Source organism: Microtus oregoni, unplaced genomic scaffold, assembly GCF_018167655.1.
Source record: "Microtus oregoni isolate MIOR12 unplaced genomic scaffold, Mior012 000122F_ref0000035, whole genome shotgun sequence".
NCBI lineage: Eukaryota > Metazoa > Chordata > Mammalia > Rodentia > Cricetidae > Microtus > Microtus oregoni.
The window spans coordinates 985,643-1,009,755 of NW_024544754.1; the positions used below are offsets into that span (position 1 = coordinate 985,643).

Here is a 24,113-nt window from a genome sequence, read left to right on the forward strand (position 1 = left end):
GGAAGAATGACAGGGGATTAAGAGCAACAAATAAGAGATGCTCTCCAGCAGAGGAGGGGGCAGTTTGCTTTTGTCGATTCTAACCTGCATGGACTAAATGAAGAATCCCTTCTGACTAGGATTTACATATCATTGAGAGTTTTTGCTTCTCATGCTTTCCACTTACAATCTATCCCCAACTCTTAATGCATGACATTGCAGATGACTGAGTGATACTAATGATATTAGCAGGGATTCACAATTAGTTGCAAGTTGTGACAATATGTGATAGATAATCTGTTATATGAAGTATAGCCATACAATAGATAGTTCTTGCTTTATAGAGAAAGACTTCTACTGGAAGAGACACACATCCAACGGTAATTTCAACACAATGTGATAGGTATAACCCACATGGTCTGTGGTATTTGGAGCAGAGTTCAATGTTAGGCAACTTGTCTAGCATTCAGAATGCCTTAGGTCTGATTTTTAACATTACAAAAAATATATATTCAAGATCTTTCGGTATGGCAAGATATCCATTAATTTATTTTAATTCTTCATGTTAATTATATATGGTATCACTCATCTGTAATCCCAATACTCAATAGGATGAAACAAGAAGGTGGCAAGTTAGAGACCAGCTTGGGGTAAATAATGAGTTCAAAGTTAGTTTGGACTATATAGTAGATTCAAGGCCAGTCTGGAATATGCAGTCAAACCCTGTCTCAAGAAAAAAAAAAACTTCAAAAAGAAATCCTTAATGAATAAGCCTATCATTTGTGGCCTTCATGCTTGCAATCTTTATTTTTTTTCTCTTTATAATACTCTGTAGTATTTTTATAAACATACTTCCTATGGAATGCAACGTTCTCAATGAACATATTGACAGATCAATCCATGAAGCCAAGTGACAAAGGCACTGATACCACATATCAATAAATTTGGTTGGTCTCTAATTTTTGCTTTATTTTAACTTGAAAAGTATATGGAATTTTTAAAAAGTATCTAACAATTAATTAATTATACCGTGGGGGAATGATGAAGTCCTGCGTAAATGAATTGTTGACATGAGCACAGCCATGTCAAGGACCCCAACACCTCAAACTCAAAGGAATGCCAAAAACCTGCCCCAAGTCAGGCTCAGGGAACCAGCAAAGCCTCCCTCTTGTTCATGTAGGCAATGCTGGCAATGTGTGCAAAAACTAGCAACATCAACTTCCAATTGCCACCTGAGACTGCTCCCCTACAGAGACCTCCCATCAAGACTAGCTAAGGCCTCCTCCTTGTGCTATACATTATAAACACTCTGAGTGGTGTATGTAATAAACACTGAGTTTCCAGTGACATAGCAGGTGTCTGATATCAGAGCAAGCACAGTTCACGTGAACATAGCTCACCCAATCTCAGCTTTTCCACATATGTGTCCTATATCTTCAGTGTCTGTCCATTCTTCATTCCTACCTCACCCCAGTCAGGTTTCCAAGGCCAAATCCTGCTGGATGTGGCAACCTATACTACCATTTGGAATATCTGAGACATCTGAATATGGAACTACAGCTGGATAATGCTGTGGTCGGTAAGTGGAGACTGATATTCACAGCATGCAGAGGCGATCCCACATCACTGCTCAGCATTGCACAGTAAGCTTTGTGACATTGGGGACATCATTAGTGTGAAGATGGATATTTGTTATCAGTTTGACTGGATCTAGAATCATCTAAGAAGCAAGCTTTTGATCACACACATGAGGGAGTTTCTTGGTTATGACAACTGCAATGGGAAGATCCAAGCTGACTAAGGGTGTTACTTTCTAGTTGAGGGAAATAGGCTGCATCTTTCCCTGCCCCCTCTGCCCCTTGTTACATGTGGCAGGCAAGAGAGCTGGTCCGGGATCACGAGAGTGAGTGAACAATCCCTGCCCCACACAAGCTACAGCACACAGGAGAGCTGGCCCTGTACCCAGCACACTAGAAGGGGAAGGGAACAATTGAGCCAGTCCCAAGGGATTTTAGAGCAGAAGAACTGACCCTGCCCAATCCCTGTATGCTCCCTAAAGCAACTCAGAGAGAGGGCCTGATATTGGGCTCCCCTCTGTATGCTATGAATATGTTTTATTGCCATTGGTTAATAAAGAAGTCGCTTTGTCCTATGACAGGGCAAAACACAGCCAGACTGGAACAGATATATAGAGAGAGTAGGAAAAGTAAGAGAGATGCCATGTAGCTGCCAAAGGAGACAGATGCCAGAACCTTACCAGTAGGCCACAGCCTCATGGTGATACATAGATTAATTGAAATGGGTTGATTTAAGATGTAAGAGCTAGCTAGAAATACACCTAACCTATTGGCCAAACAGTGTTGTAATTAATGTAGTTTCTGTGTGATTATCCAGGCCTGTGTGGCTAGGAAACATTAAGAACAGTCTCTGTCTACAAAGGGCCTACACCTTGCCTGGGTAAAACAGTAGAGCCTGCCCTGGTCACACAAATAATAGGGACCCAGATCTGAGGGCCTGAGAGCAGAAGAACTGGCCTAGCTCTTTGCTGTAGGCTGCACTGGGAGAGCTAGCCTTGGCAGTGCTGGAGAGCCCTGTCTCACAAGTGAGGATGAGGGAAAGAAGATGAAGGAAAGATGGTGAGCTGACCAACCCAGCTACCACCCAGGCCCAGAACCAGGACTGTTCCACTGAATCTCTGAACTACTGGAGCATATGAAGGGGGCAAATGAACAGATCCAAAGCAGCAGGATCTATGAAACAGGACAACAGGATATACAAGAGCACCCTCAATAAGAACCCATTATTGGTGGTGTAGCAGAAGCCAGACATTCAAGCCAAACTAGTGACTCATGGTAATGAACAGTTGCAAGTAAAGATGAACAGACTAATGGTAAACTGTGTGTCCCAACAGGCGACACTACCGTTTCCAGGATAAGATTCTTCTTTTTTGTTGTTTTTGTTTTGTTTTGTTTGAGTTTTGGGTTTCCTTTTAAATTTGGTTTTGTTTTGGGGAAAAGTTCCGAGGACAAAGACTGGATTCGAGGAGACAAGGGAATAAGTGATATCAGAATTACATGATGTGAAACTCAAAAGGAATCAATAAATGTTAAAAAAAAAAAGTAGGGAAGTTGCAGGGAGATCCCTTTTGCTTTCGTGATGCCATCCTTTATATCACTCTGGCGAGTTTCTCCACCTAGTTACTACCACTGTGCTCCATCACTGGCATCAGAATCAAGTTTCTTCAGCCCTCTAACAGTGACTGTAGCTACATGGCTCTCCAGAAATCCTCTAGGCCTTAATTGCCAGATTGGAAAGGCTGGGCCTTGTAGCCATAATGACTGAGAAGCCACAGGGTTCTCAGCCTCTCCAATGTGAAGACAGTCATTTGTGTAAACCAATCTAACCCTCCCCCGACATATATCTTGTGTGTGTGTGTGTGTGTGTGTGTGTGTGTGTGTGTGTCACTCTACCGGTTTCCCAGGGAACCCTGACAGATACAGTTAATTAATTAATTGAAAGATTTATTTCTTATACAAATCCTGTACTTAATATCAGATTCCTAGAGATCTCAGAATCTAGTAAGGACAGGGACAGAGAGACTCAAGAGCTTATCTTACATACCTGAGAATTCTAGAAATACACTTTTTTTAGATGATCGCTTCATGACCTAGAGAAGAGTATAATATTTCTTATCATCTTGACCTGTATCAGGAAGAGTTCTAAAGTGTGGCCGTGGCATAGAATTTAATGGAAGTGAGTTGACAGTCAAAATAGGCACCAAAGAGTTATGTAAGAATAATAAAACCAAAAAAGAAATAATAAAACCAAGAAGATGTATAAAGACAAATGGCAGCAATAAACACTAGTGTCTAATATAGTAGACATTCAATATACATAGTAGCAACCAGAGAATGTGTCAGGGATAAATATGAGTCTAAGGAAAATCAAAATGTGGTTCTTAGGTCAAGGCAGAAGATAACTAATAGGTCCCCAAAGAAAATGAGAACCAATGGTAATCAGACAGAGAAAATGGTATAAACCACTGTTACTTTCATTATTGCTCAGACAAAATATACAGGAAAGCAACATAAGGAAGAAAGGGTGTGTTGTTGCTGTTGGTTGTCTGTTGGTTTGGGATCAGAGTTTAGGGGTATTATCCACAAACAGAGAAAGAGACGGATGCTGGTCATCAGCGCACGTTTTCCTTTGTATACAGTCAGTAGCCCCGCCCGGAAGAGAGTGTCAGCAACCTTAGGATGGATCTTTCCATCTCAAATGATCCAACCTAGAAAATCCTTCACAGGCCTGCCTTTGTGATTCTAGAGTCTGTCAAGTTGATAAAGCAACATTAACCATCACAAGTACACAGCAAGAAAATGAGTTTTACCTACTTCAAATCTTCTCTTTATGAGCTGCATAGCAAGAGTGCTAAAGATCTCAAATTAAGAAACAGGTTAATTATAATTTTAAACAGCTTTTTAAATGAAACTTTACTTTCTCTAATTGCTTATAACATTTCATTTTGTTGCTGTTATTTTTGTCTGTGGCTTGTGAGACAGGGCCTGCTATGTAACTCAAGCTGGGCTAAAACATATATCAACATATATAATCAATATAACTAACACACCATTACGGGCAGCCCACCTACATAGTTTTATATCCTAGTGCAGAACAACAGGGTCCTAGAACTGGGACAGTATTAATTTATTTTGAGAGGAAAAGATATGATCATCGATGACCCATAAGTGCTGCTACATTATAAGCTCACTGAGAGCAGAGTTTTGTCAGCCCCTTTCAACACAATGTCCCCGTCACCCAACATAGTAGCCGGCACTTAAAGGTACTCAATAATATGGAGGGTGTGTTCTAGAACAGTTCATCTGCATGCAGTGGCTTCAGATAGAGGATCTAGGGACTCCAGAACATCAACAGAAATAGAGAGGGTAACAGCGATAGCACTCTTTGGCATATACCCAAAGGGCTCGACATCTTACTCCACAGATAACTTGCACACACACCTAGGTGGTGTCCAGCTGCTCTCTGAGTGTACCTAACACCTGCTCCACAAAAAGGATACAATAACTAAACCCGCATAATCCCGAAGAGCAAAATATAAACATTCGTCCTTCTCTCTACAGATAAGTGTTGGCATCCTCCCCATCAAGGAAATTTCTCTTTGCAAGAGAAAGAGACTGCTAGAGAAAATTACAACCAATCAAAATGCAGAGATGTGAAGCCCAGCCCCAAGAGAATATTGTGAAAGAGGGGCAAAAAGATTATAATTGACAGATAATTAAGGACTTTACTGTGAGATTGTGTCTCCTTGTAATATCAGAAGTTACACCTGTAAAGTCTCATGAACATGACTGCAGCTGAGTGGTGGTGGCGCACACCTTTAATCCCAGCACTCGGGAGGCAGAGGTAGGCGGATCTCTATGAGTTCCAGGCCAGCCTGGTCTACAACGGCTAATTCCAGGACAGCTAGGGCTGTTTCACAGAGAAACCCTGTCTTGAAAAAACAAAACAAACATGACTGTTCAAACATGACCTTACAAAGGAGGGCAACAATAAACATGCCAATCCAGGTGGGGAAAAGTCGATGAGCCCTCCAACCCTGCACTAAGAACTTACAGGCAACCAAGCAAAGCTGGAAGAGGTGAAGGGGTTCTCCTAAGGGAAGAGCACACCAATTGGTTGTCCAGTGCCAAATGGTCAGCCCTGAAAACATACATACAAGTAACATTATGTGAACTTAGCACTTTATATTTAGAAATACCTGTGTATATACAAATACATATATGTATGCAATAACCATTGATGCAAAAAGCAGTCACGAATTTGAAGAAGAGTGAGGAGGGCCGAATGGGAGAGTTTAAGGGAGGAAAGGGGAAGATGCTGGAATTAAATTACAGCCTCAAAAATTAAAAAAAAATCAAAGAAAAAATGAACTGGGTTGAAGAAATCCCTACAAATGAAGGAAATAGTGAATTATTTACAGTTACTGAAGATGAACGAGTAATACTTTTGAATGAGTAATTGGCAATTGCTAATAATCTTTTGTAACAAAGTTTTAGATTCCACTATTCCCGGGAGATGCCAACATGTCTCACCTACTTCCAATGAGTGCTGCCTGACCCTCGCCTAATTTGCCTTACCCTCAAGAAGCAGGTTCCTTTCCCTGGACTCTTTGTTCTACACAAAGCACTGCCGCTATTCTAATTTCTAAGGTAAACAGTTTCACAAATTTAAGTCCGTAGACCAGAGGGGGAAAGCCGTGGAAGGAAGTCCAGTCCTCCAGGACAGAGACCTGTGATGCAATATCAATCCCAGACTGAGGTCACAGAGCAGCATCCCATACAGTGGAGTTCCAGTTGCCAAGAAACCAAGTGTTATAGAATAATCAGCATGGATTTTTTTTTCCAGACTTAAGGCAGTAGGCAGTAGGGGGCAAAATTTTCCCCCTTGAGCATTACTGAAATTTTTTATCTCAATGTTTCTTTTAAACATATGACTTGTATACGTGCATACACTGTGCTAGAGCAAAGTGCATTGCAAGGCTCTGCCCAGCCACACAGACATTTCCAGTTCTATGGAGAATAAAGTAGGAGAATGACATTTACATTTTTATGAAGCCATACATAGTGTTGGTGGACTAATAAAAATGGCAACCATTATGGTTGCTGTGCATTCCAATAATTTCAGGCAGTTTAGCTGATTACATAAAGAAACTGATTTGAGGCTACCACAGTTTTAAGACATTATACTGGAAAAAATACATGGATAATGGTTATAATGAGAGCTCATGGGAATGAAGTCAGAAAATTAAGTGATAACGGTTATAATGAGAGCTTATGGGAATGAAGTTAACAAATTAAGTGCAAAGGGTCTCCTATAAGCAGTATATGTAAATGGAGCTAGCAGTGGATTGTAGACATACTGCAACTCTTCTAGAGAGGAAACTTTATTCCTTGGTTTTTGCAGCTCTGCTTTTTCAGCTCCTTGTCTTCTGAAAGCATGGGGCTGAATATTCATGTGCTGTCTCTCAGGTACTCTCTTTCCTGAATTTCCCTCCCACGTTAAAGCCCCTGTGAATTACACACAGTCTTCCAGGATGAACAGAGAAAATTCCATGTCAAGAGCACCTGATTGACAACCTCAATTTTACCTGTCTCCTCCATTCCCCTTGGCCACATTTAAAGGAAATCTGAAAGCTACGCACTTTATCCGAGCTTCAGCTTTCCACACAACTCATTCTCTGACACTTCACAGAATCAAAGCTTACCAGCTACCTCACCGTCACTCACAAAAGGAAGATGCACGGGGCTATAGTGAAAAAAAAAGGTGAGTTTCATTTGGGTTATGGAAAATATAGGTAGGCACCTGTGGACTATCTATCTACACGGAGAGCACTACTGCGGAGATTCTAGTATTGATTTCTTGAGCTTTACAGTTTACTGCCTTGGTTATTACCTGTGTGCCATACCGACACAACGCTGACAGTCTGCCCACATCCTCATGTGGCAGGACCAAGGTAAGACTGAGAAGCAAAGGGTTAATTGACAGCAGATGCATTCTAGAACTTAGGAGATGTCTGGATGGAAATGCTGAGATTTCAGCCCATAGGTGCTAGTACCAAACATATAGAGGGATTTTCACTCCCAGACACAGTAGGGCCATTGGCACAAGATTTATTGTCTTGCCATAACTATTAGAAGATAGGACAAACTATATGAAGCTACTGTTTTTAGTCACTGAATAGCAAGCACAGGGCTGTGAGTGAGAAAATGTGCTCAGAAGGAAAGCCCTACCATTGCCATAGCGTGCCAACTGAAAAGACTTTATGGATAACAAAGTGAGTTAGAGATCAAGCTAAGGTCTTGCTCACGTGAAGAGACCAGAAGAAGGAAAAAAAAAACTTCTGGGAAGCTTAGCTAGTTAGAATTTCCTCAGCATGGGCTGAGAATAGTCCTTAGTGGTAGAAGATTCTCCTAGGATGCATGAAGCCCCCAAATCCATCCCTAGCACTACAAGAAATAAAAAGAATGTATGCAGTAAAGTACAAAAGAAGAAGGCTCTATGTAGAGAGAGCAGTGGCCCAAATCTCTTGAGTCAACTGCTAACTACAAAGCCTTGTATAAATAATAAACCCAGGGTAAAACTCCACAGGCTAGGCAAAAAAATATTAGAGAACATTATGCTGAAAAATGCTAAGAATTCACGTAGCTAGTAGACATTTGTGCTCTTTTTAAAAATGTGTGCGTGTGTGTGATATGTATGTATGTAGTTTGTACATTTGTGTTTGTGTGCGTGCTTGTGTGTGCCTGCGTGTAGAATTGTGCATGCCATGACTCACATGTGGAGGTCAGGGTGCTGTTCCTCACCATCCAATCTTTTTGAGACAGTCTCTTCTTCACTGAGTCATGGCCAGGCTAGCAGGCCCCAAGGCTTCCAGGAATTCTCCTGTCTCCACCTCTCATTGTGCTGCAGATGCATGGGGACTGTAGATGGTCCCTACCTTATCTGGCTTTTACATGAGTGCTGGGGGCCCAGATTCAAGTCCTTGGGCTAGTGTGGCAACTGCTTTACCCACTGAACCCTCTCTCCAGCCCCAAATTGGTGTTCAAGTCAATAAGAATGAAGACACAAGAAAAGTTAAGAATTACTAGCAGGTCTAAACAAGCCAGTAGAGAATACTTTATGTTTGGTCTAACAAACTTACAAAAAAAAAAAAAAAAACATGAGTTGATAATTACCCACAGAAAAAGAAAAGAACAACAACAAAACCCAACACACACACACAACCAACAAAACCTACCTCAATGGTCTTTTGCTCAATGAAAATAAGACACTCACTAAGTCCTAACAGTCAATATTCAATAAAGATAGATACACACACACACATACACACACATGCGCGCGCGCACACACACATACATACACACACATGCGCGCACATGCACACATACACATACATGTACACGCACACTATTAAAAGAAAAATTTAACCCATATCCAGGATAAATATCACTCAGTAGAGGAAAAGGTAAAGGGATGCCAAGTTATAACTCTGGGAAATGCCTTTAAATTTTTAAATGGTAGTAGGAAGGGGGAACAGAATCCAGGAAGAGTCACTGACAAAAAAGTAACACAAAGTAGAGTATTGTATCATGGGAGTCAAGTAAGGAGACAGTTCCCAGAAAGAAGACAGTGTTCACGCAGAGAGCAAGTAAGACGGACTGGAGTGCTCCTTGGATTTGGCAAGCGCACACGCGAGCATCATGGCCAGAGAAGTTCCAGAAAAGAGGTGGTGGTAGAACTGGATTTCCTAGAGCCTGAGGAGTGGATGGGATGAGAGGTGACCGATGTTTATTCAATGCATGATGGTCTCTGACCCAAGGTGTGCAAAATATTTGTCTGTTTCACCGCTGAAAACATTTTGTAATATTCTACAGGCCAGTTAGAATGGCACTACTTGAGAGGTTGAGGCAGGACGATTGCTTGAGTCTAGGAGTTTGGGATTAGCCTGGGCAGCAAAACAAGACTACAACTCAAATTTAACATTCTCCGACCTTCCTAAGAAATGTCTTCTTTCTCTTTCCATCCCATTTGTTTCCATATAAACCATTCCCAATTAGAAGTATGTAAAATTGTTACCAAAAAAGGCATTGAGCAGCTTCTGAACCTGGATGTTGCTGCCCACTGTGCGGTACAACCCTTCTGTCTTGATCCCTAGGAAAAGAAAACCAGGTCATCTTTGTTAGTATAGCTCCAGCTTTGATGTTCCCCAAGGCAGAGAAAGGAAGCCCTTGTACACTGGTGTCAGTTCACAGACAACACAGAGGCCTCCTCTCTTCGAGTTCTCCAGCCCTCCTGTTACAGAGGAACAGCCCTACCATCCTAGTCATATCTAAAAATCATCCAGAACTTCATTTGATTGGACCTATTCCCTATTAATCGGAAGGGAAGAGTGCACACTCTACAGTAGAAAAGGTATATGTTTCGGGGAGTGGTAACAGGAGGATGAGAACAGTCTGCCATGTTGGAACGGAGTTAGCGATTAAAAGCTAAGGAGGTGATATCAACCCCCAGCTGTTCCCAAGCTCTGATATAACAGAGGAGAAGGTTGGAGAACGGAAGATGTGAAGCAAAACTCCATTTTGACACCGAGAAAGGCTAAAGCAAGGTTCCAAAGAAAACGTAATGGTCCATACATTCAGCCGCCTGCATTCTAAATATCCTCAGGAGGAAACAAGTCAACGATTCAGGATGAAGCATGCTGACTCTACACATGCCTGAGTTTAGATTTGGCCCTAACAGTTTTAAAATTGATAATAAAATGATATCGTGATGGAAGCTGAGCCCTGGATCGCTTGGGATGGAACTATCACTAAACTGCTTGAGGTTCTATTCCAGCGCACATTCTAAATCGTTGCCGGGTTCTGCTCTCTTAAAGTGGAAACCACAAATTACATATATGTGTTTGGGTGAGGAGCGATATGATGGAAGCTGGTTTAGAACAGGCTTAAATTGAAACAAATGTGTCCAGTAGACAAGCGGTGGCCAAACAGCCTAAGAGTGGAGCTGTGCTGGGGGGATTCTGAGTGCTGAAGAAAACAGGAGTCTTGTGACCTCAGTTTCTTCAAAAACACAGAATTATCCTTGGAATACGCTTTTATGTTCCCTCCCGCCTCCTCCATGCACACTGGATAGCCGTGAGTTTACTTCAGACTATTCATTACACCTCTGTGGAGAAACATGGTTTTGCCATGTGTCCTTGGAATTGTATACTTTACTAATATGACTTTTCTTAGCAGAAAACTGTCTGATGCTCTGAATAAAGTTGGCTACTGCATGAGACTTTAGTCCGCCTCATTTTTAGGTTCCATACTTCCAGGGCCTAGCAGCCAATTAGATGGGTAAACACAAGATGGATAAAAAGTTGCCTTCCTAGAGATGGGCCCTGACTATCTCACTTTAGGGAAAGCTCCTCGGGATAAAAACAGAGTGGCCAAATCCAACCTCTTCAAGGTGATGATGGTTTTGATCTTACCTTTGGTCTCAATAAAATTGATACAATTCCTAACGAACTTGAACCCCACTTCATTCAGCTCCACTGTTTTGAGGAAAGGAAAGGAGAGTTAGTTCACAGCACAGTAAGAAGTTCCTACCCCACATGCAAGAGTCACAGGAAGGCACTGGGGCGAGAGTACTGGCGGGGCAGGTGCTCATGTCCACGTGCCCTGAGACTGAAGGACACCATGCTCAGGGTAGGGTTAGACTTTTAAAACACAAAGTGTTTCTGTTTAGCCCTTTATATCACATTTACCCTAACATGAGCAAGATCAAATGCTGAGGAAATGCACACACTTTTGATCCTCTGTCTAGAACCAGGAGGCGATAATATATTCTCCGTATCCTCTGTACCATTCACACCATAAATTTCAACGGACTGACTTCCCTAGTTCAGTCAATATACAGTTTCAAACCAGAGCTAGGCTTCATTTTGCACAGATTTGTCTGAATGGTACATGTCACCAATACAAGCACTGCCTTGTCACTGGGTCAGTTTCGCGCTTATAATGTGAGGAGTATATATAAAGTGGAACTACTTACTTTCTTCCTGTTTTGTTATAGGGCTGTGATAGATCTACGAAAGAAGAGAAACCAAAAAGGCTCAGTTACTGTGACTCACAACAGAGAAGTAGGGCAAACAGGATTAAATTCCATTCCCTCGAAACACTGTCAAAATCCTTAGAGACTCTAGAGCTGTAACAAGAAAGGAAAGGCTTTGCTTAAACCGAGTTATCGTTGCCCAGATCCCAAGAAAACACAGTCCCTCAAACTGTACTAGGTGTTCATGCGGTTCACAGAGCTGAAGCTGCAGCTGACTCGCCAGACAGCTATCCAGGTAAAGCTTAGGGCACTTCTGTGCTGGAGCAACACATTAAAAAAAGGGAGTGGTCTTCTCAAGGACACTCAGAAAATGGGCATTGCTGGGACAATAGCTAGTGGATTCTTCTCTTTGGAAAGGCAAGGGTTCTTCTGAAGGAGACGGCCTCGGAGTCATCTCAAAGTACATAACCAATAACTATGTACAAGACCAGGATGGAGATCTTGGCTTCCTGTTTTCCTGGTTATGCCCATGTATCATTAGGAGACTGGACATGCCCTTTCCGTCCTCTAAATGTCATGTTTCCCATCAGTACAATGATCATGGCGGGAACAGATGCTCCTTCAGTGTCAAGGACCAGCCTCGAATGGATTCGCACGTTCCCGGGTAGGAGCGTGAGGATTGGAATTATTAAGTAAAAAGTGACAGAGCTAAGAGAGAAATAAGAGACAAAACACAGCATAGCATCAGGAAGGACATTCAGTGAATAGTGAACCACCCTTTTATTTTCCACATGTCTTTTTATACCCCACTCCAAAAGGGAAGGGAGGAGGCAAGAGACTTAAAAGGAATAAACCGAGCATCTCTGCCCTTTGGTCAAGATGGCGCTGATCCACCTCTGTACTCAAAACACGAATTAACCACTCGAGGTCAGGGGCTTTGTTTTGTAGCCACTTGCTGTCAACAACTTTGAAAGAGCAAAACAAGCTTGAACCCTCTGACCTCTACTCAAGGTGGAATGGACTCACGTCTGTGGGCCCTGACACTTCAAGCCCTGATCCTCACGGACAGCTGAAGCAAAGGCATATCCACGGTGCATATGATCAGTGGACTTGGTGTTTAAGGAAGCAGTAACACTGGTGGGGTGAGGCTGAGGGAATTCAATCCAGGCTCTCCTCTTGGAAAGGAAAAGAGCTGTATGTGTTGCTGTCCTCATGAATATTTCAGTAAGAGGCAATTCTGCATTGCGCGCCTTTGCTGCGACTTTTTACAAACAAGAGCGTCGGGAAGTCAGCGGCAATCAAGCTGGTGAGGCTGGAACTTGGAGGATCTAGACTTTAGCATCATTCTCCACAACAAGCCACTGATTTCTTCTGAGCTTCCAGAGCCTAAGGAAGCCGGAGTATGAGTGGACAGACAAATGCCTTGCTCCTAGCATCCTCTAGAGAAACACCACAGGCGAGGAAGGGCCAAATGTCAGGTTTCCAAGAAGGGAACCTCATTCTACTAGCTACTACAGCAACAATCTCAGAGATGACTACTCCACTCTTAGTTTTTCCACTTATAGTTTTTATTTGTGTTGGGAAAGGGGTGTGCATGTCGTGGCACATGTGGTGGTCAGAGGACAACTTACGGGAGTCAGTTCTCTCCTTCCCCCATGCAGGAACTAGGTAATTGAACTCGAGAGGACCAGGCTTGACGGCAGGCGCCCTGAGCCACTAAGCCATCTCACTCCCTGATTGTGCCTCTTTCCTCCATAGGGAACAGAGGACACAAAGAAAGAATATGTTTCCCCCAGCAGACTAGCTTTTCAGCTTTTCACCTGACAAGAACAAGGAGCTAAGGCTGTACCCAAACACTGCAATGGTCCTACAGTTGTTCTTCCAACCAGGGAGGAAGACCCAAAACTAAGACAGAACTCCGTTACTCTTTGGAGGACCGTTTCCACTGGAGTGGTCACAGTAATTCGGGGGGATAAGTAGAATAAAAAATCATTTTAAAAGATTTCATCAAGAAGAAAACTGAGGGGCAGAGAGTAAAAAATAACTTGCTAAAGTCATCGCCAAGTAACAGGAAAAGCAGGACCAGGCATCTGTAGTTCGAACACCAACAGCCATGTTATGTCACATGCCACTAAAAGAAACTACTAGAAAGATGTTGAAGAGACAGTGCTTTCCAACGAGTTCTGCTTTTGTTGTTCTAGATCTAGAACCACTTCTGACTCTTCTGAGGACTTGTTCTCTCTACCTGCCTAACAGTGAATTCTGAAAGAGAACAAGCTAAGTGTGTGGTGCAGGAGAGTTTAGAAATGTCATTTCCAAGAATGCTAAATGGATGCTTACTCACATCCATGACAATTCCTTCCCACCCTTCTAGATGGACAAAGCAATTCTACAATGTGAAGAGGGAGTGCTTTTCATTTTTAAGAACTTGTGGACATAACTACAGAATCCATACTACATACAACAGACAAGTCCTAGGGAAGTCCCTCAACTCTAGAATTCAAGTTGAATTAAACAAGAGTTCAGGAAGTGACAATTCCTTCTAGCTCTACGATTTAGAATCTAAATAAGCTACGACCATTTCCCCACAGCAACCACTAGAGGGCACTCATAAACTGACTAATGCTGCTGAGGTAACCCTTTTATATAAGGGGTGGGGAGGATGGAGGGTCTGAGGTAACTTACAGGTTCTTTCCCATCCATGGCTTCCATCCATAGTCTTCTATTGGCTTCTGAAGGTGCCTGCAGAGTAATGGTTCCTGGTCTGGAGTGGAAAAAAGACAAGTTTAAGTCAGAAAATTCACCTGAGAGAATTGTATCCTGTGCTTCTTTCATCATTTTTTATATAATTTGAATTGGTGGATATTCATCACACAAAATGATGGATTTTATTAGAACATTTTAATATATGCATGCAATGTACTGCACAAACCAGATTCTTAACATCAGTACTATAAGGCTTCTTGTCTGTGGAAAGTTGCTTCAAACTTTTTTTAATTCTACTTACTTGTTGGCCATCTACTATGGTCTAGAAATATAAATACATACCCACACACACCCTCCAAAAGTTCCTGTATTAAATGAGACAACAATAATAAATTGAGTCTTCCAGAAGTGACAAACCACCTTTATAGAAAGGTTTGAAGAGGTAGGTCCATTCCCTTCTAGCCCTTCTTCCATGTGAGAACAAGAAATGTGTTCTTTCTGGAGGATGAAGAAGCAAAGACTCCCAGACTCCAAACCTGATAGCCCCGTGACCCTGGCCTTCCAACCTTAGAACTCTAAGAAAGAAACTTCTGATGCTTATGTATAACCCATTCTCGGGTATTAAAGCAATGAACTGAAGACACTATTTTCATCCGGACCCATTAAAGATTGATGTACCTATTATAATATATTTCGACTTTCAGAACAGATGGGTTGACCATATTCCTGCAGGCATGAAGTCTCGGTCAGTCTCTAGCTAGCCACAGCATTATGAAGTTTGCCTCTCACTTTCTGTATCATTCAGCCTCACCCCGAGGTACTGAATGTAAGAGAAATAATGAGAACTCTCAGCGATGCTGGCTCAATCCCTAGGCCTTTCTGCGCTGCCACTTCTCCGTCTCTAAGGGTGCTGGAAGATACCCTTGCGGAAGTACTTCCCAGTGCCGACATCAGGAGATTCCTGTCATACTGGGCTGTTTCATTCAAAATACCCCTCACCCAGCGAGCCAAATAATCTTGAACTTAAAAATAACCAAAAGCCAGCGCTTGGCTCTAGAAATGAGACTGTTTCAAATTTACCTGTCTCTAAGAACCTCATCCTTTGAGACATATATATTGCCGAACTGAGAAGCCTAGGGCTCTCTATGAAGATAGCTATCAGCCAAATGCAAAGCCAAATGGAAGGGGAGCAAGCACACGAACAACAGGCGTGAAAGTAACCAGTCTGAGAAGGAAATGCCCTGGAGCCACTGGGCAAACCCAGCTACGCTAGCCACGCGCTTTGGACTGCAGAGAAAGGCTGGAAGTATCAACATATGTCACTAAGGGAAGCATCCGGAGATTCTTCAGCGCAACAAATAGCCAAATTCAAAGACTAGTATTAAAGACAAGACAAGAGACTGGAAAAAGGACTAAGTTCTAGCCCAGTCTCCCTCATGTAGGATCCATTATGACCTCTGACAAACCGTTTGCCCTCCTGGAAGGTCCACTTGCCCATCTGGAGCAAGCAGGCCAACACGGCACACATGCAATAGAGGGCAAGGGGGAAGGAGGTGGCCTTCCTTAGAAACTCAAACAGCTGGACTTGGGCCCTGGTCCTACCATTTAGCAGTCGTGTTACTCAAGATGGTTAACTTTTCTTTGCTTCTTTCTCTTCCTTTGCGAACTTGAGGTAATAGCCACATCTACTCTATATGATGAAGACTAAAGAAAGTTACATTTAAAAGGCCGAGAACAGGATCAGACAGGCAGGAGACACTTGGCAAGCAACATCATTTGCTGAAACTATTGTTAAGACCCTCCAAACTTTTGTGTGATATGAACCCACCATTTCAAATATTGAAACAAACATTAATTTTTGTAATGAAATCAGATCTTTCAGAACTAGAAAAAAAAGGGATTAAGAGACCTTTGCTTGGCACTCCAGAGAGCGTGAGTTAATGTGTGTGATACCTGCTGGGAAGCCTGGCTCTTTCTGAGATCGGGTAGGCAGGAGGGCAAGTAGCTGCAACAGACCTGACAGTCCCTCTTGCAGAGAAGTGTGTCCGCATCTCTTCATTATGAAATTGATTATTTTAATTGATAACAGCATAGGAATACAAAGGAAATGGCTGTGGAGACCACAGACCAGGGTGTTGCCTTGCTACAGAGTCAGTTAATATATTTGAGTCTTGGTGTCCTGCCGGTGGCCATGTCAGAGGAACAACAGGTGGCAACTGACTTCAGGGCATCAGCCCGCCAGGAAACAAAACCCTGATGGGTAAATCTCAGAGACGCAAGGCCCCAAGACCACAAAGCCCAGAATGTCTTTGGTTTCTGCTGTGCTTTCACATGCTTGCAGTTGCCATCTCTCTCTGATATCGGGCATGGTGTGAATGACTGTGTGAAGAGATCCTCACTGCCTATAATGTAGTGTTAATCTCATAGAAACCATCCCGTTGGGCATTTTTTAAACTGTCCTGAAGATTATTTCTTCCTAAGATGTACTGTCTAACTGATAATAATGTTAGTTTAAATAGAGTTTTGACAATAAAAATTAAAATGAGGTGTCGTACAGCTAGAACACATGAGTTTATATTGAGTTCAATTTTTTTTTTTTGTCTTGGTTTTTCGAGACAGGGTTTCTCTGTAGCTTTGGAGCCTGTCCTGGAACTAACTCTTGTAGACCAGGCTGGTCTCAAACTCACAGAGATCTGTCTGCCCCTGCTTCCCGAGTGCTGGGATTAAAGGCATATGCCACCACCGCCCAGCAAATTCTTTTAATCTTAACGTTGGGAGATGTGTTCACGGGTTTTGGAGTGCATCATAGCTGAAACAAAGTTTTGAAAACAACTTAACTTAAAGTTAGAATAATACATTCTGTCAAAGAGCTTTGAGATGAAAAACCCAAGAAGACAAGGCACATAGCTAAATAAGGAAATCTTTAAGGTCAGGGAACCAGAACAAAGCAGCCCAAGAATTATTAGGTGATGTGTCTGTCTTGCTAGGATTGGCTGATGACCATGATTAATTCCTTTTACCTATTTTTGCCCTCAGTCTCCAGATATAAAAAACAATTGATGAGGGGGTGTAAACTCTAAAGATTTAAAGTACAGCTGAATTTTCATGAATAAAAGTTTAGATTTGTGGTTCCTTATAAGATTACCTCTCAAGATAAGTAATAAAGTAATTGGTTCTTTCTTTGTAAATACAAAACACAGCTTGCCAATAAAAGAATGTCTTGCTTGCTTTCACACCGTTAATGCATAAGAAGCTGCTTGGGTGTGAATGTATGTGGGTTCTTGGGATAATTTTTCACCTGTAACATGTAAAATATTTAATCATGCAAGGAATATGGGAAAAACATGCTGTTTTTTACTTGTATTCATTGTAATCATTCACTTGAAAAATAGAATATAACCATGTTGTGATTTTAATATTGCCTGAAAGATTTTGCTGGGGTTTATAAGCTGTAAGGGAGAGAATAAAGGCAGAATTAGAAGGAAAACATCAAGAATAAGAGAAGGAAATCACCAGGAAAATAATAGAGACTAGAGAGGAAGAATAAAGAAGGAAACCATCAAGAGAGAGTGTGAGGGTCGTTTTCCCTTGCCCCCTCAGAAAAAACAGTCTAGTGTGATGACTGCAGATTCCCTTTGAGCCCTGCACTACTAAAGGCTGGTCCCTCGGGCAGCAAAGTGTCCTCATGCATAAAATGGTGTGAGGGGATTCAGTAAGACAAGGTTTTAAAGGGAAAATAATATGGTAACTAAAGTCCCGGATGCATCATAACTTTAGGTACTGGCCTCTACTCTAAATAGTCCTCAGAATTCTGGGGAAGAATAAAAACAACATAGCTAAGAATTAACAACAAATTTACAACCTACAATAAGACAAGCTTAGTACATTGTGCAAGAAATATATAAACAAGTGCCACAGTCTCTCGCCCAGGGCCAAACTGTTTGTGATTGCTTTGAGTTAGGGAAATTAGCTACACGCAGCTGGCAAATTTAAGGCAAAAAGGGAATCAACATGGAATCAGACATGGAAAATTCAATCACTTAAAAGTGATTAAATCTTGATGTTGAAAAACCAGAGATACTACAGGTTCACGCAGGAAAGTCAGAGCCCACAGGGTTTTTTTTTTTTTTATCCTATAGGGCCTGATGTTATCAGGCAAATGGGTGCCAATCATTTCACTACTGGTAGCGATACTCACTATCACAGTCCTTTTGACTGAGATCATCTATTTATTAACAAAGACATCATAAAAACCCACAAACCAAAATCATGAGGATCCTAAAATATCCCAATTTTGAAATAGGGCAACAGGCTAATAGCTACTTATTTCTGGATAGGAAAATGTCCTAATCTCTCAGTCTAACTGATCTTGTTGATATCAGTCCCTAGTGATTTTTCTATGATATTATAATTTATTAAGGTCCTTTCTAGCCCTCTGATCATTTTACGAAATTCTTCTCCATTACTCAGTGCCTGGTATACAAAAAAAGTTGATGATGGATGATGATGATAATAATAATAGCTTATTCGACGAATTTTGAACCAACTTCTTAACCAGAAAGCATGCCTATCATCACAATGTTAAATGCTTTCACTTTAAAGGATAGGTATCTTTTGCTTTCATATTAGGGTTTCCAATTTTGTGTTTTTAGAGGATTTCTGTGTTTGCCAGTCTGTGAGTTACTGAGTCTTTTCCTTCAGCTCTTTGTTTTTCTGTTTATTTGTTTGTTTTGTGCTATTCAACTTTGTTTGTTTTAATTTTATCTTATTTTTTATTCCTGATTGTTTTCTAATGCGTGAGCAAGGAAGGGTGTAGACTTGGACGGCGGGGAGATGGAAACGAGCTGGGACGAGCTGGGAGAGTGGGGATCATAGCCATATGTATTGTATGAAAAAATCCATTTTCAATTTCAGAAAAATAAAAGTATGAGGTGCAATTATCCTTCACTAAACTGTTTGCTTTTAGGGAAGAGAAAAAGAAGGCATTGGAGAGAAACAATACAATCATGCCCCAAATTTGGTAGCAGTGGTTCTAATGTTTGGGGTCAATAAACTATTCTAGCTCACATACATGTTTTCAAAGTAGGAGAAACATGCACTGTTTTACAGTAGGTATAAAAAAACTCCCCAAGATCACCTCTACCCTTGGCCCTATCTGTCTTCCTTTCCAAACTGTGTCAGTCCACTCCCTAAGTGATACAAGAGCATCTTCAAAAGAACAAGCATGACTATTCTGTCAGTTTTGTGGCATTGAGAAAAAAACAAATTTTTATATATGTGACAGCAAGTTAAATTCTAGGGGGGATATTTTCTGCCCAGAGCCAGTGAGGTAAATATGACTGAGGGATATACAGAAATCAAAAACAAAAGCAAAACAAACAAACAAAAATCCAGCCCCAAACCTGGTCTAACAGGGACCCCTTGTGAAGGGCAGACTAAGGGGCAGGACTAGCATTGGCCTATATATAAATTGCTCCTGTTCAGCAACAAGAAATCAGAGAGAAAAATACAAGACCCAGCTAAACTCATGGATGGTACACAGTGACCCCATAAATTCCCAGTATCCCAACTTACCTTTCATTAGTTTCTATATCGAAACAGAATCTCTTGTCAATGGACTCTGTCTTTCTTCTCACGCAGTATTTCAATGTTAAGTCCACAGGTCCCTGATATGAAAGAAACATTAACAGGCACGTATTCAAAATGCACAGAAGTGTCTTCTGTCTCCTTTCGTGTCTTCAGGGTCACTTGGATGGTGTCGAGCAAGTCACCAGGAGCAATGTGTTGACTCACTGAGAACCGCCACCTTCAAATCTTACAATAACATGGTAGATGGTGTCTTACCATTCTAAACATAAGTGGCCACGACTGGGGGAAAACGCTCACAGAGGCCTTCCCAAGCGTGGCAGATCCAATAGGAAGCCCAGGACACATCACCTAAGGGCACTGCAGGAGAAATGGACTGCCCGAACAGCATTAAGTATACACAATAAAATTTTCATGAAGCTTCTGAGAAGGGACACTGCAGCCGTGTAAGTAGCTATCTGAGATCATCTATAGAATGTGTGAGAAAAGTTGAGCATACAAGCTTCCTAATGGATGTGGTAGTGAATGCCTTCAGGATAACAAACACCATAAAAACGATCTCTCTAGAGGTAAGAAAAGAGTGGGGAAATAAACTAATTTGTTTATTAATCAAAGCAGCATTTTGATATGGGACACATGTGGGATAGTGTGGTTCATAATAGTTCTGTGGATAAACAAATCTGCCAAAGCTGTTGGTGGCCACAGACAAATTACCTGATCTGCCATTGTTTATTTCCCTCTATTGTCCCCCAACAGGAACAATGTGACACCGGAAGGGAGGTAATGTTTAGTTAGCACTTACAATGAACCACATACTATACAAGGTATTTTTAATTCATTGATTGCTTATTATTTTCTGCATTTGTTTTACACAAATTTCCCTCACAATAGCCCTGACAGAGCAGAATCTGAGCAACAAAATGCCTGAATGTCATGCGAGTTAGTAAGGTCAAAGTAGCATTAAACTAGGAAGCTTAAGATCTGGAGTAGTGCCTTAGTTATGCCATTTACTGGCTATGTGATCCTGGCAAATCAATTTCCCTCTTGAGTCTTAACTTCACAATCTATTAATAACAATAGCACCATAGGCCTACTGCCTCAAAATCAGAAACGCTTCTCAAGCTCCAGACCTGTACCTATGGCACTAGGCCATCCAAAAATACGACTCCTAGGCAAATACCAACTTACTCAAATTCAAAATGGAATTAGATCACAGAGCTGAGATTTATACCAGTTCAGACACTGTGGTATATGCACACAACTGTAATCTCAACACTCCAACCCGGTGGGGAAGAACAAATTCAGGGCTGGTCTGGATTACACAGTGAGATCCTGCCTCAAAATTTAAAGTGTAAGATGGTATCTTAAAGTTGTCTTGATTTGCATTTCCCTGATCGCTAAGGAAGTTGAGCATGCCCTTCAATGGAAGAATGGATGAAGAAAGTATGGAATATATACATATTAGAGTACTACTCAGCAATAAAAAACAAGGACTTCTTGAATTTTGCATGCAAATGGATAGAAATAGAAAACACTATCCTGAGTGAGGTAAGCCAGACCCAAAATGAGGAACATGGGATGTACTCACTCATATTTGGTTTCTAGCCATAAACCAAGGACATTGAGCCTATAATTAGTGATCCCAGAGAAGCTAAATAAGGAGAACCCATAGAAAAACATATAGGCATCCTCCTGAATATTAACCTTCAGCAAGCGATGAAAGGAGACAGAGACAGAGACCCACATTGGAGCACAGGACTGAAATTTCAAGGTCCAAATCAGGAGCAGAAGGAGAGAGAGCACGAGCAAGGAACTCAGGACCGTGAGGGGTGCACCCACACACTGAGACAATGGGGATATTCTACTGGGAACTCACCAAGACCAGCTGGCCTGGGTCTGGAAAAGCCTGGGATAAAACCGGACTCGCTGAACATAGCGGACAATGAGGACTACTGAGAACTCAAGAACAACGGCAATGGGTTTCTGATCCTACTGCACGCACTGGCTTTGTGGGAGCCTAGGCAGTTTGGATGCTCAACTTACTAGACCTGGATGGAGGTAGGGGTCCCTTGGACTTCCCACAGGACAGGGAACCCTGATTGTTTTTCGGGATGGGGGGGGGACTTAATTGGGGGAGGGGGAGGGAAATGGGAGGCGGTGGCGGGGAAGAGACAGAAATCTTTAATAAATAAATAAATTAAAAAAAATAAAATAAAATAAAATTTTAAAGTGTATAAATGAAACTCAGTATATCCATAATTTCAGATCTTGATGCTCTTTGGTTAACTACTGGGTACTTCTCTCGGTGTGTTTGGCCATTTATTTATTTATTTATTTATTTATTTATTTATTTTTTAGGAAACAAGGCTGCCTGTTTAATTGCATTGAAATATGCTGTCTGAAGTCAGTCAGGGCCCCTGAGCCCAACCAGGTAACCACCATGCCACCTCAATGAGAGGGTGGGAGCTGGAGTAAGGGTGGTTGGCATCTTGCCCTCCTCACCACCTGTACCTGAGGAGCCCAGAGTACTGTTTCCACTGTGGTCAGCCCAGCCTCTGGCCTTGTGCAGGCCAATCCTTTCTGTTTCCACTATAAGAACCCAACCCTTCATTAAGCCTCCAGTATGCTGGTCTTATCCTAATGCTTGGGATGTCCCGTGCAAGCTTCTTACAGTGGGCGACACGATCACGTAGGCACCCTCTCTCTTTAGCCTTCACACCATTCAGGATCAGCAGTGTGGCAGCTTAGGACCCTAGACCCCAGCCACGACCACGTATTTCATCTCCTATGGGTGTAGAACACTTCACGTACAAACCCTGCTCTTTAATGACTCGATGACAGTGCATGTTCAGTTCTCTCCACCCAAAGTGACTGTTGGTCTGAAGAGGCTGCTACTTGTCCTATAAACCATGCTCAGCTCTCCTCCAACTCTACACATGGCCTGCCCCATGCTTTGTAACTTAAGGGAAAATGTCTTATTTCCAGGGCCTCACCTGACTGAGAAAGCTTTAAGGACGTAGATAATGTCTTATTTGTCTATGTATCCCTGGTCCCTAGTAAACAGGGCTCAGAAGAATTTATGAACACAATCATCACCCTTTCTACTTTCCTCATGAGGAAGAGGAACCTGAGTAACAAGAAATCATTAACTTGTGGTCAAAAGGCAAGTTTACCGCGGAACTAGTATTGAACCCCAGTTCTTTAATGTATGGATGAGCTGGGAGGTAGGGCGGCACAAGTGTAGACTTGTAGTAAGTGCCCTGCCATGTCACATCACCAGTCCCACAAAGCCAGTTAACTAATCTCAAAACCCATCACTCTTTCTCTTTTCCGTTCTGTCTAACATGGGAAGATAAAATTCTGATAAAATACTGCTTTAGAGGAGACGGGTAAACCGAGCATCATAAATAAGACCTCACAGTTACTAGGGAGCACTGGTAAGTGTCACAGTAAGAAAGAGGGCCAAATGTTCCATCTGTAAATTGGGTTCATGATATATGCTCTACAGTGCCTCTAAGAGAGGGAATAAGGTACACGGTAGCACATATCCTTGGAAGACAGTTAGCATTCAGGAAAAAGTGGTTCTACTACTACTACTAACATCATTGAATCATTTATCTGTTATTTACCTTTCAGAAATACAAAGTACCACTAGAAATGGTGTCAGAAGATTGACAAGAAACAATTATTTCCAAATACAAACGGAGTAAATTCAGTAACTACTTCTATTCAGTCACTACCTTCTCAACGGGAGCTTGGTTCCTCTTTCCATTCCTTACATTAAAAGCGCTCAGTCTCAGGGCCAGGCATGCATGCCTTTAGTCCCAGCACTCAGGAGGGAGAGGCAGGTGCATCTCTGAGTTCACAGCGGCCTGGTACTGTACACAGTGAGTTCCAGGACAGTCAGGGCTACAGAGACTCTGTCTCAGAAAAGAAGAAGCCTGCTTAGGCACACTGTTGGGCTCCCACAGTTGCAGGTTTGCCATAGTCCACTCAATGAAACAAGGGGGAAAGAAAAACTCAATTGTTCACATGTGCTAGGAACACACAAAAGTGGGGTCTACTGATTTTCTCTTTGGCACAATGCTCTTTGGAACAGGAATGCAAAAAAAAAGTCTAAAAGTTATTACTTTCTCTGAAAAGAGAGCTAATATCCAGACTCCAGACAATATTTTGTATAGAATAAAAAGTAGAAATAGGAAGCAGCTCAGTTACAAGCAGCACAAAGT

General features: G+C 41.9%; 1 protein-coding gene across 2 annotated transcripts in view; it reads right to left on the minus strand.

Annotated features, from left to right (window-relative positions):
- Positions 1–24,113, minus strand: part of LOC121444401 (oligophrenin-1-like) — a 365,423-nt gene that overhangs the window by 149,856 nt on the left and 191,454 nt on the right. For both annotated transcript variants that reach the window (XM_041646215.1, XM_041646216.1), the window contains 5 exons: positions 19,873–19,964; positions 14,278–14,356; positions 11,593–11,626; positions 11,030–11,092; positions 9,634–9,708 (listed from right to left, as the gene is read on the minus strand). In XM_041646215.1, the coding sequence (XP_041502149.1) occupies positions 9,634–9,708; positions 11,030–11,092; positions 11,593–11,626; positions 14,278–14,356; positions 19,873–19,964 (343 nt within the window). The remainder of the gene's footprint in view (positions 1–9,633; positions 9,709–11,029; positions 11,093–11,592; positions 11,627–14,277; positions 14,357–19,872; positions 19,965–24,113) is intronic.